Source organism: Antedon mediterranea, chromosome 1 (assembly GCF_964355755.1).
Source record: "Antedon mediterranea chromosome 1, ecAntMedi1.1, whole genome shotgun sequence".
NCBI classification, from domain to species: domain Eukaryota; kingdom Metazoa; phylum Echinodermata; class Crinoidea; order Comatulida; family Antedonidae; genus Antedon; species Antedon mediterranea.
In genome coordinates, this window is record NC_092670.1 from 25,152,591 (window position 1) to 25,172,019 (window position 19,429).

General features: G+C 34.8%; 2 protein-coding genes across 2 annotated transcripts; one reads left to right on the forward strand and one right to left on the reverse strand.

Annotated features, from left to right (window-relative positions):
• Window positions 1–13: 13 nt before the first annotated feature.
• LOC140063546 (retinoid-inducible serine carboxypeptidase-like) lies at window positions 14–17,469 on the reverse strand. Its single transcript, XM_072109919.1, has 14 exons — window positions 17,331–17,469; window positions 15,780–15,946; window positions 11,844–11,933; window positions 9,765–9,920; window positions 4,801–4,875; window positions 4,570–4,642; window positions 3,042–3,079; window positions 2,733–2,861; window positions 2,482–2,578; window positions 2,245–2,355; window positions 2,011–2,073; window positions 1,491–1,568; window positions 1,139–1,296; window positions 14–434 (listed from the first exon to the last, which is right to left on the reverse strand). The coding sequence occupies exons 1-14, from the start codon at window positions 17,410–17,412 to the stop codon at window positions 372–374; spliced, it is 1,380 nt and encodes a 459-aa protein (XP_071966020.1). The 5' UTR covers window positions 17,413–17,469; the 3' UTR covers window positions 14–371.
• Window positions 8,010–9,324, forward strand: LOC140050532 (galactose-3-O-sulfotransferase 2-like). The gene has a single exon (XM_072095774.1). It carries the CDS (start codon window positions 8,152–8,154, stop codon window positions 9,322–9,324), a length of 1,173 nt encoding a protein of 390 aa, XP_071951875.1. The 5' UTR covers window positions 8,010–8,151.
• Window positions 17,470–19,429: the final 1,960 nt, after the last annotated feature.

Sequence of the window (19,429 nt, forward strand, 5' to 3'; positions counted from 1 at the left end):
TAATTGCTTGTTTTGTACTTTATTGAGTGCAGTGTGTGTCTATATAACATTCTACCATTTAGAAGAGGTTCTTTGGTTTAAAATGGCTCATCAGTCATTATTTGCTAAAAATAGTACTGTACATTTTTCAATTATTAACAAAAATAAAGATTAAAATTCAAATATTGCTTTAGAGTAACAAATGGAAGAATTAAAAGCTATAAAAATAATATATATTAATATCTTTATGCTGATACCAGTGCAAGGTGGCTAGACTCTTGCAGCTTCTAAAATGTTACATATGCTGGATGTTTCCTTGAGCTAAAGAATGCTTTAAACCAAAGAGTCTTTCCTGAATCCAACCACTGATTCTAATACTTGCACCTTTTTGTCTACTCATCTTTCACTACCATCTTCAACATCTTCAGAGCCATATCTGGGGCATCAGATGGAACCTTTTGAAATAAAAGGGATTTAATTGATCTTTAACTTTTCTTCATATATTGCAGATAAATAATAGTAATGCCCAATTTAATATTATTAAGTGCAAAATGCAGGGCGCCTGCAAGCGCTGAACAGAAAATGTAAAGCACAACATTGAATCATTTCCACTGTCAAGGGTGAAGAGAGTAGGGAGCCTTGGATTTGAGATGACTGATGACCTATTAGGTCAATCGATGTGTCATCAGTCATCATCTAGAACTAGAAACCATCTAAATTGTACCAAGGTCCCAATATCTTCACATGTGCACAATCAATGACGTAATTTCTACCTAGTTCGAGCCATGTGGTTATAGCGCTTTAGAGAACATTTAATTTGCTTTAGTGCTATACATTATTGATGAATTAACATTATTTGTTCCAAATCGAAAGCTCCCTAATAGCTGCTAAACCATACTCCAGCATCCCATGAAAGCCCATTGTTGTTTTTTGTAAAGTTCTGCAAATCAAGCATAACCTTAAGCTCTGTCTACACTATCAAACTAGTTTGAAAAAGTGTGATGTTCCCAAATATGGGGTGTTCTATGCCCAAATATGGTATTATGACTTCATCATATCCATATATGGGCACCTCACATAAAGTTTGATGTAGACAGGGCTTTAGTCTTGGCAACTCTACAATATTCTTAAAAGGTACACACACATTACAGATACCCACCATATGTCCTGCATTCATGATCCAGTAAAAACTGAAATTCTTGAATGTTTTGACAAAAGCCTTTGTTTGAGTGCCAGTTGTGTACAACGGTGTCCACTTCAATGCATCAAAGCTAGACAGGCCAGGCCACGTAAGTTTTTCCACCCATAATTCAGTACCTAGGAATAGAGTAGTTTATTAGTAGGCCCTAGTATTATCAGAGACAATTGTTGTACAGGTATTATACCACTTTCACATCGCCTAACAATATTATACTTGTGGCATGACTTTAATAAATTGATTTCATCATTTTATTACTCAGTTTCACAAGAAAGCAAAATCTATATTTACATTTTTATGTATCTATTGTTACCTGGAGTGTCGCATATAAGGTCCAGTTGTCCATTGTACACCACAACTTTAACGGTAGAGTTAGTCAGAAGGTCATCAACTATATAATGTTAATAATATTTGTTAAATAGTGCCATTAAATATAAGAAATTTTTCAATAACTATTTTATTTTAGGGGTGTGCCCTTTCTAAATCTGCCTGATGCCCCAGTACACAATTTGTAAAATTGTATGTATCTTAGCCTAGGTCAAGGGTTATATAATAAGGTGGGGTAATTCCCATGTGTATTCTGAATGTAGAGGGATGAGCTGTTAGGAGCTCATTGTACTAAGCCTCCGCATTAGGTGGTAGGTTGGCCAGTTCCTTTCCATGCTGCCTTATCCTCCACTGGTACTCGTTTTACAGATCAGTGGACTGGGAGTTGTTGGGAAATGAACCCGAGTCTCTCTGTACGACAATCGAGTGTCCTAGCCACTCGGCTACCCAAATCCATACATAATAAAGAAACCTATAAAATATGAAATCAAGAACCTATACTGTACCTATGTCAATGACTGGTTTCATGAAGTCTCCTGCTTGCTTTGCAAACACTGCATTTGCCTGAGCTGTAAACAGTAAACATTTGCATTGAAAGACCAATGGTAAGTAATTAACATATGTATACCTTAATTTGAATTTCTTAGTGATTATTTAAATATTAATAGACCTACTATAAAAGTTGCCTTGCATTTTTACCATATACTCAACACAGAATATCAATAAATTGTATAACATACCACCCCATGTGACATTGTCAGGAATGCCTAGCTTCTTTTTGATTGGTCCATTCATAAGTTCCGTTAGTGGGTCACTTTCAAACCGTGACACGTGTCTCAAATACAAATGTTCTGTAATTGGAAAGGAATATTTTAGAAATGTTTTTATTTATTATCAGTGACTTTGTGTTTTAACAAACTACAAATAGGTAAACTCAAAATGATGAACACTTTAAATGCCGCGTTTGTTGCACTTACTCAATTCTGGTGGTAAATGAGAAGCCTTCTTCATTGAAAATAGATTATTAGTGTTGTCATGTAAAAGAATGTTGTAGAAATCTACATTATCTGTGTTCTATAAAAATAATCATTCATAATTCATAAATTGTATATTTGATAAAAGTCATCTTCATAGTAAAACTGAATTGTGATCAATTTGTACATAGTCATTTCCAACAATGATTTTAAAAAGGGGTTTGGCTGAACCATAAAAATCCTAAAAAATATACCTCAGCAATGACTGTTTCTGTTGCACCCCACAGCTGGGTTGCCTTCTCATAGTCGCCATCATTGTAAGCATTTTCTGTGGCATTGGCAGATTTTTTAACCAAGGCTAGTCCTCTCTTGTCCAGAAGTGACTAAAATAGAGAAGAAACAAAGTAAGTTAAATTGACAATAATTAAAACTTATATTTTTATGCATATGTTATTTAGTTTGTTTGTTTCCCAACTACATGCCTCCCCTTTTATTATATTGAGAAATAAATTCATTTGTTTAATGAAATTGAGTCTGAAAATATGTTATTTATCAATACTTACAGTTTGATACAAGTAAGGTCCCCATGTGTTTACATAATCTGTTTAAAAAAAAAATGAAGAAAAACACTTTAATAAATTAAAATAAACATAAAAATATCAAATTAATATAATAAAGAATAATGTATTAAATCAAATTAGAAATTGTTCCAAATATTATTTAATAATTTTTAATAAAAAAAAAAGAAATATAATTAAATAAACCTTTGCAAATTATTTTTCTCAATGATGGAATAAAACTATTTATCCAAACACAAATAGTTACATTGCAATAGGAGCTGTTGACAACTACATAATACAGTAAGTACTTTAATTTAACACACTATTGTTCCCTAAGGGTATTGCTAAACACCGCAAACCCCACAAACCTCCAAAAAAACATAGCAAACCCCATCGAACCAACATAAAAGTGATTGAATCATGTAGTGTACAACCCACTGGGTATATAAATTATTAAATTTCTACTGTTAACTACTTATTTTTGGGGATAAAACATAATTTTTTGGTTAAAAATTAGCAATCATTTTTGACCAAAAAATGATGTTTTACCCCAAAAATAAGTAGTTAACAGTAGAAATTTAATTTTTTTTTTTCATGGATATACCCAGTGGGTTGTACACTACATGATTCAATCACTTTTATGTTGGTTCGATGGGGTTTGCTATATTTTTTTTTAGGTTTGCAGGGTTTAGCAATCATTTTTGACCAAAAAATGATGTTTTACCCCAAAAATAATTAGTTAACAGTAAAAATGCATTATTTTTTTTACAGGGATATACCCAGTGGGTTGTACACTACATGATTCAATCACTTTTATGTTGGTTCGATGGGGTTTGCTATGTTTTTTTGGAGGTTTGCGGGGGTTTGCGGTGTTTAGCAATACCCTTCCCTTATTCCAGGTGGTCTAATTTACATGTTACTCAACAGTTGGTGCATACAAACAACAGCTCTGGGTTTCTTTTGTTCTCCTCAGTAGAAGGCAAGCAGTCATGTAGGAAAGACCATGTTATTTTATCAGTAGTTTTACAGCTTTATTCTAGGCATACATGCTGTACAAACTCTGTGACTTATAGTTTCTGTACTGTAGGCACTATTAACTTTAATATACGTTATATAGATTTGATTTATTGTATATACTCAGCAGAAGAAAGCAGTAATGAAGAAAGGACCGTTTATATTACTGAACAAATGCAGTGTATTACCTTTATTCTACAGTAGGCATACATGTTGTACAATGTTCTATCAGTGATTATTATTTAACTATGGAATATTCACTTTGCTTAAATATTTGGAATTATAATACCAATTTGCCTATGTACCTGTATTTATGTTACGGGATTTGCCATTAAAAGAATGTAAGTATTGTACTTTTAATTTGTAAATGATAAAATGATGGTTGGTGAGAGCTTTAGGTGAGGAGATAATATTACACACCTACCATAGTTAGGTTGGTTTTTAGTCAATGAAAAGAATAAAAAATGTCTAATTTTGGAGGTCATCCCTTGGCAGAGGTATGTTTAGTGATAGTTACCTATTGGTGATATCCATGAGTCTCCTAAAGCTAAGCCTCTGAAGTCAACAGAAAGTCTTCCTTCTTTCATTTCCTACCAAAAAAAAAACAGTTGCTGTATATCAAACATTCATTTTCTTGACTTTCCTTCTCTGTACCAACTGGCTACACCCCTGTAAAGATGGATTGGAATTATCTAAGCCTATATAATTATAAGACATTCTTGAAATCCACTCTTAGTTTGTCTAATACCTTTAAAATGGCCTGGCTGAACGCAGCTGTCATTTTGCCTCCGTAAGATTCACAGAAAATATACAATGGAATAGTCTGAAAGAATGAAACAGGTTAATAAAGATTTCTTCAATACAGTGTTGAATGATTCTGCCATCCAAGACCAAAGGTGATGCCATTTTGAATGTTTAAAGGGGTCTTCCGTCAAGATGATGCCATATTGGATGTTTAAAGGGGTCTTCCATCAAAGATTATGCCATTTTGGATGTTTAAAGGGGTCTTCCATCAATGATGGTGCCATATTGGATGTTTAAAAGGGCCTTCCATCAAAGATTATGCCATATTGGATGTTTAAAGGGGCCTTCCATCAAAGATGATGCCATATTGAATGTTTTAAAGGGCCTTCCATCAAAGATGATGCCATATTGGATGTTTTAAAGGGCCTTCCATCAAAGATTATGCCATATTGGATGTTTAAAGGGGTCTTCCACCAAAGATTATGCCATTTTGGATGTTTAAAGGGGTCTTCAATCAAAGATGATGCCATATTGGATGTTTAAAGGGGCCTTCCATCAAAGATGATGCCATATTGGATGTTTTAAAGGGCCTTCCATCAAAGATGATGCCATATTGGATGTTTAAAGGGGCCTTTCAACAAAGATGATGCCATATTGGATGTTTAAAAGGGCCTTTTATCAAAGATGATGCCATTTTGGATGTTTTGAAGGGGCCTTTTATCAAAGATATGCCATATTGGATGTTTTAATGGGCCTTCCATCAATGATGATGCCATATTTGGTGTTTAAAGGGGCCTTCACTCCAAGATGATGTTATATTTAGTGTTTAAAGGGGCCTTCCATCAACGATGGTGCCATATTCGATGTTTTAAAGGGGCCTGTTGAACCCACAAATGTGAAAACGCCCAAAAATATGAAAACAACCACAAATGTGAAAACGCATCACTCACAAATGTGAAAACGCATCACCCACAAATTTAATAAACAGAACCCACAAATTTAAAAACGACCATCGCCCACAAATGTGATAACGCCCACAAATGTAAAAAAAAAGAATTTAGTGCTAGACTCGAACAATTTTGATCGAGTTAATGCATTATATCATGATTGTATTGAGTTCACGATAATTGTGTGTTCACGATACGTCTGTTAGGGTCGTCATTAACGATTATTACCATTTGCTGCTCGTACGTGCGATATTTGCATGTTAACTCGTTGGTTTAATAGTTCAAGACGATATTTGTTATTTGCTAACATGCAAATATTGCGTGCACGAGCAGCAAATGGTAATAATTCAACGCGTTAATGACGAACCTAACAGACGTATCGTGAATACACAATTATTGAAACAACTCAATACAATGTATAAAATAAATACATTAACATTAACTCGATAAAAATTGTTTGGGCCTGGTACTAAATTTGATTTGTATTTTTTTTTACATTTGTGGGCGAAAAGGTCTCTCCCTTTTTCACATTTGTGGGCGCTGTTTTCACATTTGTGGGTGATGCGTTTTTACATTTGTGGTTGTTTTCACATTTGTGGGCTTTTTCACATTTGTGGGTTCAACAGGGCCTTTTTTTTATCAAAGATGATGCCATATTGGATGTTTAAAGGGGTCTTCCGTCAAAGATGATACCATATTGGATGTTTTAAAGGGCCTTCCATCAAAGATCATGCCATATTGGATGTTTAAAGGGGCCTTCCATCAATGATGATGCCAGATTGGTTGTTGAAGGGGCCTTCGGTCAAAGATGGTGTGATATTAGATGTTTAAAAGGGCTTTCCATCAAAGATGATGTGATATTTGTTGTTTAAAGGGGCCTTCCGTCAATGATGATGCCATGTTTTAAAGGGTTATGATATATAACAGTTAATATTGAAAACCTATAATGGCCTGTTAACTGAAGTACTTTTCAGTTTATGTACTGTAATGATAATTTAAATAGCTTTTCAGCAGGGAGCTAAGTTAATTGGTCGGATGTTTTTCAGTACTCTAATGTAATTGTACTGGATACTTTGACCAATTAACTTTATAATACTGTAATCCATATTGTCTTTTTTGTCTTTCTCTCTGTCAATTGTCAATGGGATACACTGGTGTGTAAATGACCTTCACCATTTGAGACAATCTATAATGACACAAAGGTGCCAATTCAAAAAAACTATTTGATATATTGATCTATTATTATAACTTTCACCATGCTGTAGGGTTTAGCATTAACTAAATTCAGATTGTCACTAGTTTAGTGAAAATGTCAGGAATGGTCAAACAGCACATTTAATAGTATGTTAGTGCTGGAGTCTGTGTGTGTGTCTCTCTCCCAGAAATGTTACCTACAACTTGAGAACACAGTGCATAAGGTGTTATTACAGTAAATGTCAGTACGTTGAGTACAGCTACCTCCAATTTTATTTCTGAATAATGGCAATAATAAAATTTGACAAAGGTAAGCATATTTTTGTAAAACGGTTTGCAAATTTAGATTTAACAACGATTATTCTTCTTGGGCATGGAGAAATTAGTTGAATAATTTAAAAGTTGAGTATTTAAAGCCATCTACAGTATTTTAGCATCTTATCTTAACATTCGTTGTTACAGTATTTTCAAGAAGTAAATTACTTATACTTCACAAAATATGATTTGCTATAATTTTATTGTAAAAGTATACTGTAAGGCCTAACAGAGTATATATACAGTAGGACTAGCTAGACTGACACGTTAACCTCAAGTTGATAGTGTGTTTCATTTGCACATGCCAAAATCCTGCACCAAGAGAACCATATATTTTTCCCGGCCTAACTAAGAAAAACTTGCTCTTTTATGATTATTTATGTTTAGGCTTGAACACCAGGTGCATATTGGTGCTCTTAAGTATTGGAATACTGTATTTATTATATTTGTATGTATGTTACAGTAGACAAATGTGAGTATATTTTTAATTTCTTTTTGATTTTAAGAAATGTTAGGTTGAGAACTATAAAGAATGAATAGAATGGACTACACTGTATGATTGTCCCACCCCTACATTCAGTTATTTGCTCCAATACTTTACATAACAATGTTGGTATACAGAATACAGTATTACATCTTAACAATACTATGCATAGCTTACTGTGCACCTAGATTGTTTATTGTCTCTCGCTGGACTCACAATTTGGAATAATCTGCTTAACAACCACATACTCAACATTACCCAATACAGAAGTTATCTACAATCCGTTTAAAAACAAAAGACCCTTTATTTGATGTAAAGGATCAATGACTATGATGGCATTCATGCTATTTACAAGTTTTAATGTTTTCCAATTGTAATGTTTTACAGGATTGCTATAAAACATTTTCTACCAATAATGCGACACGATAATACTACGGTGAAATCTGCAGTTTCTCATCTGTTACATTTGAACAATCAGGAAACGTGTAAACCGCATAATATGTTTGTATTTTTGAAAACTCACAAGACGGGAAGTTCAACACTAACAACAACAATACAGAGATACGGGTACATTAGAAACCTAACGATTGCAATACCTAAACATGATTCGCATGTAATAAGCTCCGGTAAATTTAAACCTTCGCAGGTATATCCTGGTAAATATGACATGTTAGTCAATCATGTTCGTTTTGATAAGAAGAAAATGCAAAAAGTCATGAAAAATGGAACAAAATACTTCACAATAATCAGAGATCCCCGCACCCAAATTGAGTCCGTTTTTGGTTACTTTACGTTATTTAAACCTCTTCACCTTTCACCAATATCTGGCTTTGAAAACTTTATTTCTAAACCCCGCTTCTTTTTAAACAAATATCGCCATTTTAGAATGAGAAATTACCTAAAAAACCCAAACCTGTTTGATCTTGGATTTGCTCCTAAAAAAATGGAAAAGCAAGATCTGGTAGATGCTGCTGTTAAGAAGATTTCTAAAGAACTTGATCTTGTTTTAATATATGAATATTATAATGAATCTTTGCTACTATTAAGAAAACTTTTGTGTTTTAGTTTTGAAGATATTCTCTACGTTCCAAAAGGGATGCGAAGTGATAAACGACGCTATACCGTTTCTGATAACTTACGTGAATCAATTAACAAATGGAGTTGGGCCGACGCTAAGCTTTATGAAGAATTTAACAAAACCTTTTGGAGAAAAATAGAGGAATATGGACCAACGTTTGAGACCGATTTAAAATATTTTGAATCTTTACTTGAAGAAAAGTTAAAGAACTGTACCTTCACAGGTAAAAGCACAGATGATAACAGAACAGTTTATCTTGTTTTTAATGACAATACAAACGACACAAGCTGTGAATTAATGAAGTATTCTGATGCAGAAATGACTAGTTTAATACGAATAAAACAATATAATACTACAAGGCACACAGAATCAAAGAATCGACTGTGTATCCTCCTACTACCACCACTGCTACTACTACTACTATTATTACTGTGTTGCAAATACGCACCAAGTCAAAAGACAGCAGCGTCACAGACTCGCTTAATAATAATAGCACACAATTCAACATAATCATCGGCTGAATGTTAAGTACATCTTAATTCCAGTACAAGTGCATCAAAAGTGTCAACTGAATAGGGGTGTCCCCTTAAAGGGATGACAAATGAATAGGGGTGTCCCCTTAACGGGACAACTGAATAGGGGTGACAACTGAATAGGGGTGTCACCTTAAAGGGATGACAACTGAATAGGGGTGTCCCCTTAAATAGGGATGACAACTGAATAGGGATGTCCCCTTAAAGGGATGACAACTGAATTGGGGTGTCCCCTGAATAGAGGTGTTCCAAAGGAGGGGTTCTGCTGTATCTTTATTTACAAACTAATTAGTTAGGAATGTACAAACAATGAATGTTTTAAAAAAAAATACTGAATGAACAAAATGAGATAAATAAATGAGGATGATTTATTTCACTTGTTAGATACAAATTTGATTGTATGAATAAGCTTCTCACCTTAAACTCGGAATGTTTTACATAAAACTGTTTTAGCAGGGTAACAAGGTCTACAGCAATTTCATCAACATTTGTAGTGTAGGCATTATCATTTGTTACATAGCTATAACCAGTTCCAACCGGATTGTCAATGAATAAAATATTTGCAGCTTGTACCTAAAAATGATGGAATGAAGATGTAATGTGGTGTGAAATGCATCTGCAATGAATGCTTGTTTGACTAATAGCGTTGGAAGAATACCATGAACCATAGTACAAAATACAGGACTAGGGCTAGGCTCAGGGACATCACAATTGATTAACTGGCCGAGGGACGGAGACTACTTCTTAGTAGTCAAAAACGCCGGTATTTTTTCGTTGGTGTAGTCAAACAAGCATTCCACAGAAAATAATCATGAACTCTTTTAAACTGATTACCTTAAAGTCGCAATAATAATAAAAGAAATTTTTCAACACTTGTATAAGATCTGTTGCAATCTCAGTTACGTTAGTTGTGTAGGCCGACTCATCTGTTACGTAGCTATAACCTGTTCCAACCGGATTATCAATAAATAATAGGTTGGCTGCAGACAACTATTAAATATTAATAATTTAAGTTAAGAATCATCACTGAGTGATTAAACAAATGTCTTATACAATTTTAATATCTGTATTTTAATATTAAATCATATTTAAACCTAACACTGGATTAATATCATACTTGTATTACTCGGACATTGTTATGTCCTTTTGGTACAACACTGTATTGAATGTGTACCTTCATCACTTGGACATTGCTGTCCTTGGTGCAACACTATATTGTTAAATGTATACTTTCACAAGCTGTTGGACATTGCTATGTCCTTGGTCCAGTGTTTTTCCGGATTTAGGGTATGTTCAGACCTACGGAGTTATGCTTTCGTATCACAGCCAAGGTCATATTTTAATGAGCGTCGTAAGAGCAAAGTGTTCAGATTCATTGCAACGAAGTTGCGTTACAAACGGATATGATGTCACTCGCTGGCGATTAACCAAACTCCAACGCACGCATAGACCTACCTTTGTTGTTATTAAAAGTAATAGTGGTTGGTTTGGGAGTTACAGGCCTAGACCGAACACTTGGGCTCGGCATTATCGATTGGTTGTCAGGCATACCAACCAGCCGATCGTTTTGGGGTTTGGGTTTATATTTGGTCTATGACCTAAAATATCATTTATGGCAGAAAAATTTTTTCAAATCCCGTACTTGCACCGGCTCCAGATTTATTTAATCGGTCTTTCGCCGCTTTAATACGACGACCCCTTCAAATTTGTTTGGATATTAAATCCTTCTTTATGAGGATGGCCCGTCTGCTAACGTGTCCGCCATGTCGTTGAACACAGACAGACATCTTGTTGCCGGTGCTTTTACGCCAGTTTTTCACTTCCAACCGATCTCTGAACTCATGGCTTCCCCACAATGAAATAAGGTATTTTACTTCGGTTTCTCGCCAATGCGCACGCTTTGATGACATTTTAAATTAATTAATATAATAATAATAATACTGTATAGTGTAACAACAAAAGGTAAGATTTTTCGCACGTTCACCGATCACAACAAATGGATGCTTGGCTATACGATGAGCACATGTCACGATGTGATGTGGCGAATATGGTAATTTGATTGGCTAGATATCTAACCTAGGTCATATTCATCGATGCGTGACTTTCGTATTGTAAGCGACGTCCACTAAACTCATACCTTGAGCTTTCGTAGCGTACGAAATATCAGTGTCGTACGAGGTGGCTTCCACTAATCTTTTCCTGGTTCAGACCTATGGATTTGTACGCCGCGTACAATACGAAAGCATAACTCCGTAGGTCTGAACAGGCCCTTAATTTGATTTTACCTAGATGGATTATTATTCATAACTTTATGTAAATAAATAATATTTTTAACATGTAGCCAAGATTTTTATTGGGTTTCGTTTCTTTCACAAAAAGGGAAGTATGCTTAACTAGCCTACCTCCCTTTACCATCACTTCCATTGCTGGTTTCTAGATTCAAAGGGGAACATAAACAGGGTTTGTTCAGACCAGCAACTTATCTATCTATCTTACCCATGTGGAATTTCTTGGGTTAAGATTCACATCCAATGGTCCTATCTCTTCAAAGTTTCCAAATCCTGTAGATGATCCACCAGGTCCTCCCTAGTGCAGCAAAAGTATGAAGTGGAAATCAGAATTAATTTCAGTATCATACAGTCTGCTCGATATATAAGCAACATAGATAAATAAATAAATGATTAAAAGTGGTTTTTTTTCTCTGGCTTCAAATGTCTCTTCAATCATCATTTTAATATAAATTTAATTGAAACATGTAAGATTTTTATTGGTTTATTTATATTGAAATGAAGAGAGATTTTTTTTCCCTTCATGAAGTTGTCTGTAGTGTACAATATAATCTATATATAAATTTACGTAAGGGCAAAATTCGGTAAATCGCGCGTTATTTCTAGAATGTTTACTCGATGGTATATAAAGTTGGTTCGTACTTTTGGTACTGATTTTAACCACCTGATGTAACCATGTTTACTAATTAAATTGAGTTCGATAATTAGTTATTGACGATTAAAACGAATTTAGGTCCAACGATTTGCCCCAAATAGGGGTGTTTTTCGATGGTGGTATACACTGTCTAATGGATGTCCGTCTTGAAAAATACCCGCAGACAATAATACGAGGATGCTTCGCATTTTCCTATCTCCTCCTACGATAATTGTTTTTAATGGCTGAAAACCGGTTGAACAGCTCGAGTATAGCATCATAATGTTGAAGACTATTTTGATAGATTTAATATACGTTTATACAAATGTATTGATTTGCGATGAATGGAACATTCCAATCTCTGTTCCACAAGTGTCTATTCCCTCAGGCGTCGTAACGGCAAGTACAGGTACTGTATACTCATAACAGAAATTCGATCCATTTTTTTTTCAATCTGTGCTGCAGAGGTTGGATATAAATTTTTTTTAAACGGATAATGATCTAGCGTTTTCACTCGCCGTATATTATGTACACATCTTTATTATTGCAGTTAAACCACCCATATCATCACCCTTCCCTCACTGGCATGAGTAGCGTTGTAAAACCAGTAGAGGATAGGCCTACGGTACATCACATGCCCTAAACGCAGAACAACTTTGGTGGGTAGGGGGTGGGTAGGGTAGGAACCAACTTAAGTATGAATTTGCTCTAAGAAACAATTGAAAACCTTTAGGCCTACTAATTAAGTTGAGTTAGATAATTTAAAGACCCCTTCCCTGCAATTTTGGACGTTTTTTGGAAAATAATACATATATATCACTTTAAAAACATTAAACCATGTCATTCCTTGTCTTAAATGTACGTTTTATGGTAAATTATGATAAAAAGTGAGAAACAATGCACTACCTAAGTAGCTCGCGGCGATCGACCTCTCGTGGACGGTCTTAGGCCTAGCCTAGCTAGGCTTAGTTTTGTAGGCCTAGCTGGTAAACATCGGTAACGTACGAACATCGTACGCGAGCTATATACCTAGCCTGACGTTGTATAGTTGCTGCATTAATTGTCTTTCTATTTTTGCCAGACTCCGTTGATACAAATTGGGGAAAACCCGGTATTTTCGCTGAAAAGTTAGGAGTCTTCCATTTGTTTTGGCCTCACGATCGATCGAAAAGTGGGCGAATTACAGGTGAAAAACAAAAATATCAATCCGCGCGCAATGCGTTTTGGGATTTATAGCGGGCCGCTATAATTATTAGAATCGGCTTATTTTTCACATTTTTAACCGTTTAAAGACGAAAAAAGTTATCGCAATAGGACCATATAGTATTATTTTTACATTAAATATAGTTTGTGATCTTAAATTAGATCTAAAAAACGTAGGGAATGGGGCTTTAATATTTATTGACGATTAAATCGAATTTATGATTTTCGCCGAATAGAGGTGGTTTTCACAAATTGTTTTACATTATATAAACATATATACGTCGTAGTGATGTATCGTTACATGTACTGTACTATTTCAATCGACTATGACGGTGATAGTTTCAACAAAGTATTAAATCGCAATGTTTTACTGTGTTTAGTGGTATATTATTTGTAAAACATGAAAACAATTAATATTTCGTTAATAAATGGGTAAAGAATATATTTAAAAATTGTTCCTCTTTGCACCCATCCTCTTCCCCATCCCTCAACCCAAATGTTACATACAAAACACAATTTAAGTTTGTTTAAATTTGACTTAAACAATTGGTCTCATTTTGTGACAAGTTTCTCTTTCGGAAGTAATTCCCAGGGTACTAATTTTACAGTACATAAATCACAGTGTTTATTTATTCGTTCCTGTAAACGACATGTATTATTATCCTGCGGTACGTATACATTTGAAATCGCCAGTTTTTTTAACGCTGAAATTATTATGTATTCGAGAACCATCTGTGGGCACGACCTAGATGGTACGCGAGCGAAGCGAGCGTACCATCTAGTGTTCATAATTTAACTTGAGTCATTTATTTATTTATCTACTGTATCTATGTAAGTGAGAGAGTTTGTCTGTTTGTTTGTTTGTTCGTTATACAAATTTTTGTTACTGCACGTAACCTTATTACATATGGGTATAAAAATGACCGCAATTGTACCGGGAATGTTCTAAACTATATTTGAACATCATCCGCCATCTGGGATCCAAGTTAAGCCTGGTTTCCATTAAAATTGCTACAGCGTTTCCATTGAAATCTCTACACGCGCAGATGTCGCCGACGCAATCGGGAAGGCTCCCTGATTCATCGCAGTCAAATCGACAAAGTTCAACCATGTTCAACTTTGCCGATTTTGTCGACGATGAATCGTATACGCGTACCAAAGAATATTTAGCGCTCGCGTACTAGATCCCCGATAAATTCTAGCGTTTCCATAGAATCGCTACGCTCTGTCGTGTAGCGATTTTATGGAAACCAGGCTTTAGGGGCCAAAATGTGGTCAAAATGGCCCACTTTTCCCACTTTCGATGTTTGTTCGTTATACAAATTTCTGTTTCTGCATGTTACCATACATATGGGGTATCAATATGATTACAATTGTACCGGGAAGGTTTTAAACTACATTTCACAAATTCCGGGGATTTATTGGGAGAGAGGGGTTGGGAGATAGGGTGTGAGAGTTGGGGTTCAGGGGATAGTGGGGATTTTGCTTACGCTAGGGGTGGTAGGCTCTCAAATTGTGGTAGGAAAATTGTTAAAAGTATTTTAATTATCACTGGGAAGGGGCTGGGAGTTTGGGGTGGGGATGTAGGCCTATCACCATGACTGAAACTGTACTGGGAATGTTTTAAACTACATTTGAAAACTGCCACTGAGGGATTATGGGTTGGGAGTGATGGCTAACATTATTAGTACTCGAACACATCACCCAGTATCTGGGGTGTGTTGAGGGAGGAGGGGGGAGAAGAGGGAGCGGAAATACTGGCGTTATGAAGTATATGATTGGAATTGTACTAGGAAAAGTTATTACATTTGAACTGTCCTCTGGTAGAGTTAAGGTTAGGTAATTGTTGCTGGGATGGTTAGAGGAAGAATTCATTTACACAGTTTACAACGTACTTAAACCATAGGCCTATCATAGCTATGTATACCACTCTCATTTTGAAGCTGAAGTTGTCCTGGGAAGAATTTGTTTTTAAAAAAAGAGTGTGGTGTGTTATTGAAGAGGGGTGGAGGTTGGTGAGTATAGGTATACAGTTATGTACTGAGAAGGCTTTAAACTAATGTTGAAACCCGCCCTGGGGCGGGTATAATTGCTAGTGTGTTATAATTATGAGTTTGTCCTTTTGTTTGATATCATGATATTTTACAGTGTTCATATGCTTGGACATGACATGCTTAAACAGTATTCTCAACCTGAAGAAAAAAAATGTTAAATTATAAAAAGAATATTTCACTTTATGTTTAAAGTTGGAATACGCATGGAACGGTTACAAAGGCAAAATATTGATAAACTCTTAGCAGTATGTACCTGTAGCCATATTACTAATGGTGCTGATGAATAGTAGGGCTTGATAGTAGAGAAATACAGCCACCAAAACATGTACGCATCTGGACGTACGTTTACGTATCCCCAGTCTTGATCTGGTTCAGTCAACTTTTTGTCACCATTGGACCTGCATTTACTTCGATTTTTTCCTATAAAATAAAAATTAAATAAAACAGGCTGGGTTTGCTATGATAAACAAAGTAGGTTAAAATCAGAAAATAATGTATTTTGTAGCGCTTTGTTTTCTTTGGTTCCTGGCTCCATGTTTGTCAACTCACGAGGAACAATACGGTACCATTGAACAATGAATGCGGTTACTTAGAAACAGTAGATAAAAACAATAAGCAGAGCTGCTCCGTATAATGTTTACATCAGATTTAACCGAAGAGATACACTAGCGCATATTAACGCACGAGCGTAAGGTATTATAGTATATAAAGTATTTAACAATAATAACGTATATTGATTTTTTATATCTGGTTTATTATTTATACCTGGATCCGCCCCTGTAAAGTTCTCTGGAGCTTATTTGATTTCTCCAGATACAACACAGCATCACGTAAATTATTTGCTTCAATTTAATCATATTTTGTTATCATATTTTGAATTTTGCTTTGTGTAAATAAATGAATGCATGGTTGGCTGGGGCTAGGCTTAGACAAGGAAGGTAATTTACTAATTAATTATATTAGGACATTTGTGACTAGCTAGTTGACTAGGCCAGATGATGTAGGCTAGCTAGGTGGTACAGATACAGAGTAGTACTCTTCCTAGTAGTAGTAATGTATTATGTAATGGCTAGTAGTGTAGTGTTTTATGTAGGGGCCTCCTACTCTACCTACCTAGGGCCTAGTATAGTAGGGCCCTCTGTCTGGCGCTACTGCAGTTTCGCACCACACTTCATTTCATTTCATTTCATAATAATAACATTTATTTCCTTCATAATATACAAAATAAATAATATAATACACAAAATTCATGACGAGAAGAAAGATAGTTAAAACAATACAATTTTTTTTTTTCTCATCTTTAACATGAATAAAACAATATTATGAAGGAGGCACAATTTCAAAAAAGCAAAAGCTTGTGTTGAAAGTGCCTGAACAAAACAAAAAGTAACTAAAATCAAATTAGTAAATAATAGTAAATGGTATATAGGAATAAAGTAATTACCATAACGGAATATGAAAACAATAAAAAACTGATACCTAGAATATAACTAGGGCCTAGGCCTAGTTAATTAATTTACTTTTGTATTAGATATTGTTTAGTGTTTCGATTTCTCCCCTACATTTTTTCTCACACTCACATCATACAATTTTGGCCCATTATGTAACATGTTCCCATCCCCTCTCTCTAGGTAGTAGGCCTAGTACTAGTAGGCCTAGCCTAGGCCTAGGGCTAGGCTACCTAGGCCTAGACTAGGCCCCTACTAGCCTAGGCTAGTAGAGTAGAGGTTAGAGAGTAGATAGGCCAACAGAATTGCAATAGGCCTAGCCTAGGCCTGTTACATCAATAACTTTACCAAATTACCTTCATCCAGCACCGCTTCTGTATAATAGGAAATGTTTATTATTGAGAGCAAAAAGATAAGTTTACTCAATTTTAAAAACATGTTGTGATTTGTTTTGAAAATGTTGTATATTGACCGTGTCCGTCATGTGACTTGCTGGTGACTAGCAGAGAATACCGCCCTCTGAACTGAACTAAACTGTTATTGTATCAGAGGCACAGTCTCAATGACATGTGCAACAAGTTTACAGTGAAAAATAATACACACACAAACAAAAATTTGACATAAGAACAAATGACCAAAAAAATTAAGTAAACTGAGAAAGATTAAAAACTAAGAAAACATATAAATTAAGTTTTAGAAGGAATTGTATTATAATATATATCATTTCGTGTGTTCCATGCCATGGTCAGAAATATTTTACAAGGTTTGTCGAAAATATTACTTGCTAATTCGTATTCATCATGGGTCAATTGAGTTGGTGTAATTTTAAATTCATTATAAATGTCAAGGTCATCGAAGAATAAGTGGTATTCAAGATCTAGAGAGCTAGTAGTAATTAAACAATTCCCAGAACATGGATAGATTATTGTTGTTTAGATCATCTTTAAGGTTCTGAGTATTGGTTGTCTTACGTACTCAAGTCTTTTGCATTCAAATACGAAATGATATACAGTTTCCTTTTCATTACAATTACACAATAAACATATACCTGCATTCTGAGGTGACCATGCTTCTTTTCTACCTTCAAGTGGTAGTGAATTGGAGCGAATTTTAAATTTTAGGTTTGCCCTAATTTTAGATAATACGAACAATTATTCTTGTGGGGTAGAAGCATGAATAATGAGATTACTCATTTTCTATTTTAAAGAATTACCCCTATTTTATATATTTAACTGATCCCAACCCTCTAAATAATCTCTTAAATTATTAAAACAAAGTATGCAAGATGTCAATGGGTCATGAAAAAGTTTAAATTGAAACCTATTATCGTCTTATCAACGGTGATCCGATTCAACCACTTATATTGTTCATGTTATTCCATTGGATCTAGGTGACGAGTTAGAATATAAAGCGGCAATATACATATCTTTGTGTATCAGAGCCAACACACTGGTCAGAAAATTTAGCATGTGTTCTGTCGATGTAAAATGTGTTTCATTTAGAACATGGGTATTGTGCTACATGCAACTATAATATTTATAAACGACATCTCTGATTCAGTAAAACATTCGAAAATTAAAATGTTCGCAGATGACACAAAAATGTATTGTAGCATCAGTAATATAGAAGATAAGATTAAATTTCAGAATTAATATTGATTTATTGTATAAAAGGTCCACTATATGGCAGGTGCTCTTAACTGGAAGCAGTAAGTGAGATGAAAGACTTAGGTGTTATAATTGACGATAAGCTGTGTTTCAGATCTCATGTGTCCATGTAATTTCTTCTGCTAACAGGAAGTTAGGCATTATTTACCGAGCGTTTACATTTTTGGACCCTGAGAGTTTTTTTGTTGTTATACAAGTCACTTATACGTCCAACCCTGGAATACTGTAATAATGTCTGGGTTCCTAAGTTTTTAGTGGATGTGGATAGGTTGGAGAAGCTACAACGAAGGCCACCCGATTCATTCAGGAACTAAGGGGTACAGAGTATGTAATGTTAGGCTAAAAATACTTGATCTTCCTACGTTAACTTATAGAAGAAGAGAGAGCGTCTCTGATTCAAGTATTTAAAATACTAAAGGATTTTTGATAAACTGGACATTGAAACCTTTTTTAATATGTCAAATATTCATTACAATTTGCTTTAGCCTTAATTTCAAGGTAATTCAAGGAAATAATCGGGATACCTGGCGATCTTTCCAGGTATGCTACAATAATGGTTTAAGAATGTTGTTGCAAGCTCGACATTGTAGAGCCAGCCTAATGTTTACGGAATTTAATGAAAATAGTAGGCTACAGTTTTGTTTTTTTTTTAAATTAATTTATACGTAATTTTACTTTCTATGGACTAGAGATTTCGAATTAAAAGATTGAAAGGTGGCTGATCTGATATTAATATTTTTTGTCAAGACTCATTGCCGGAAGTTTGACAGTAATGAAATACTAAAGCA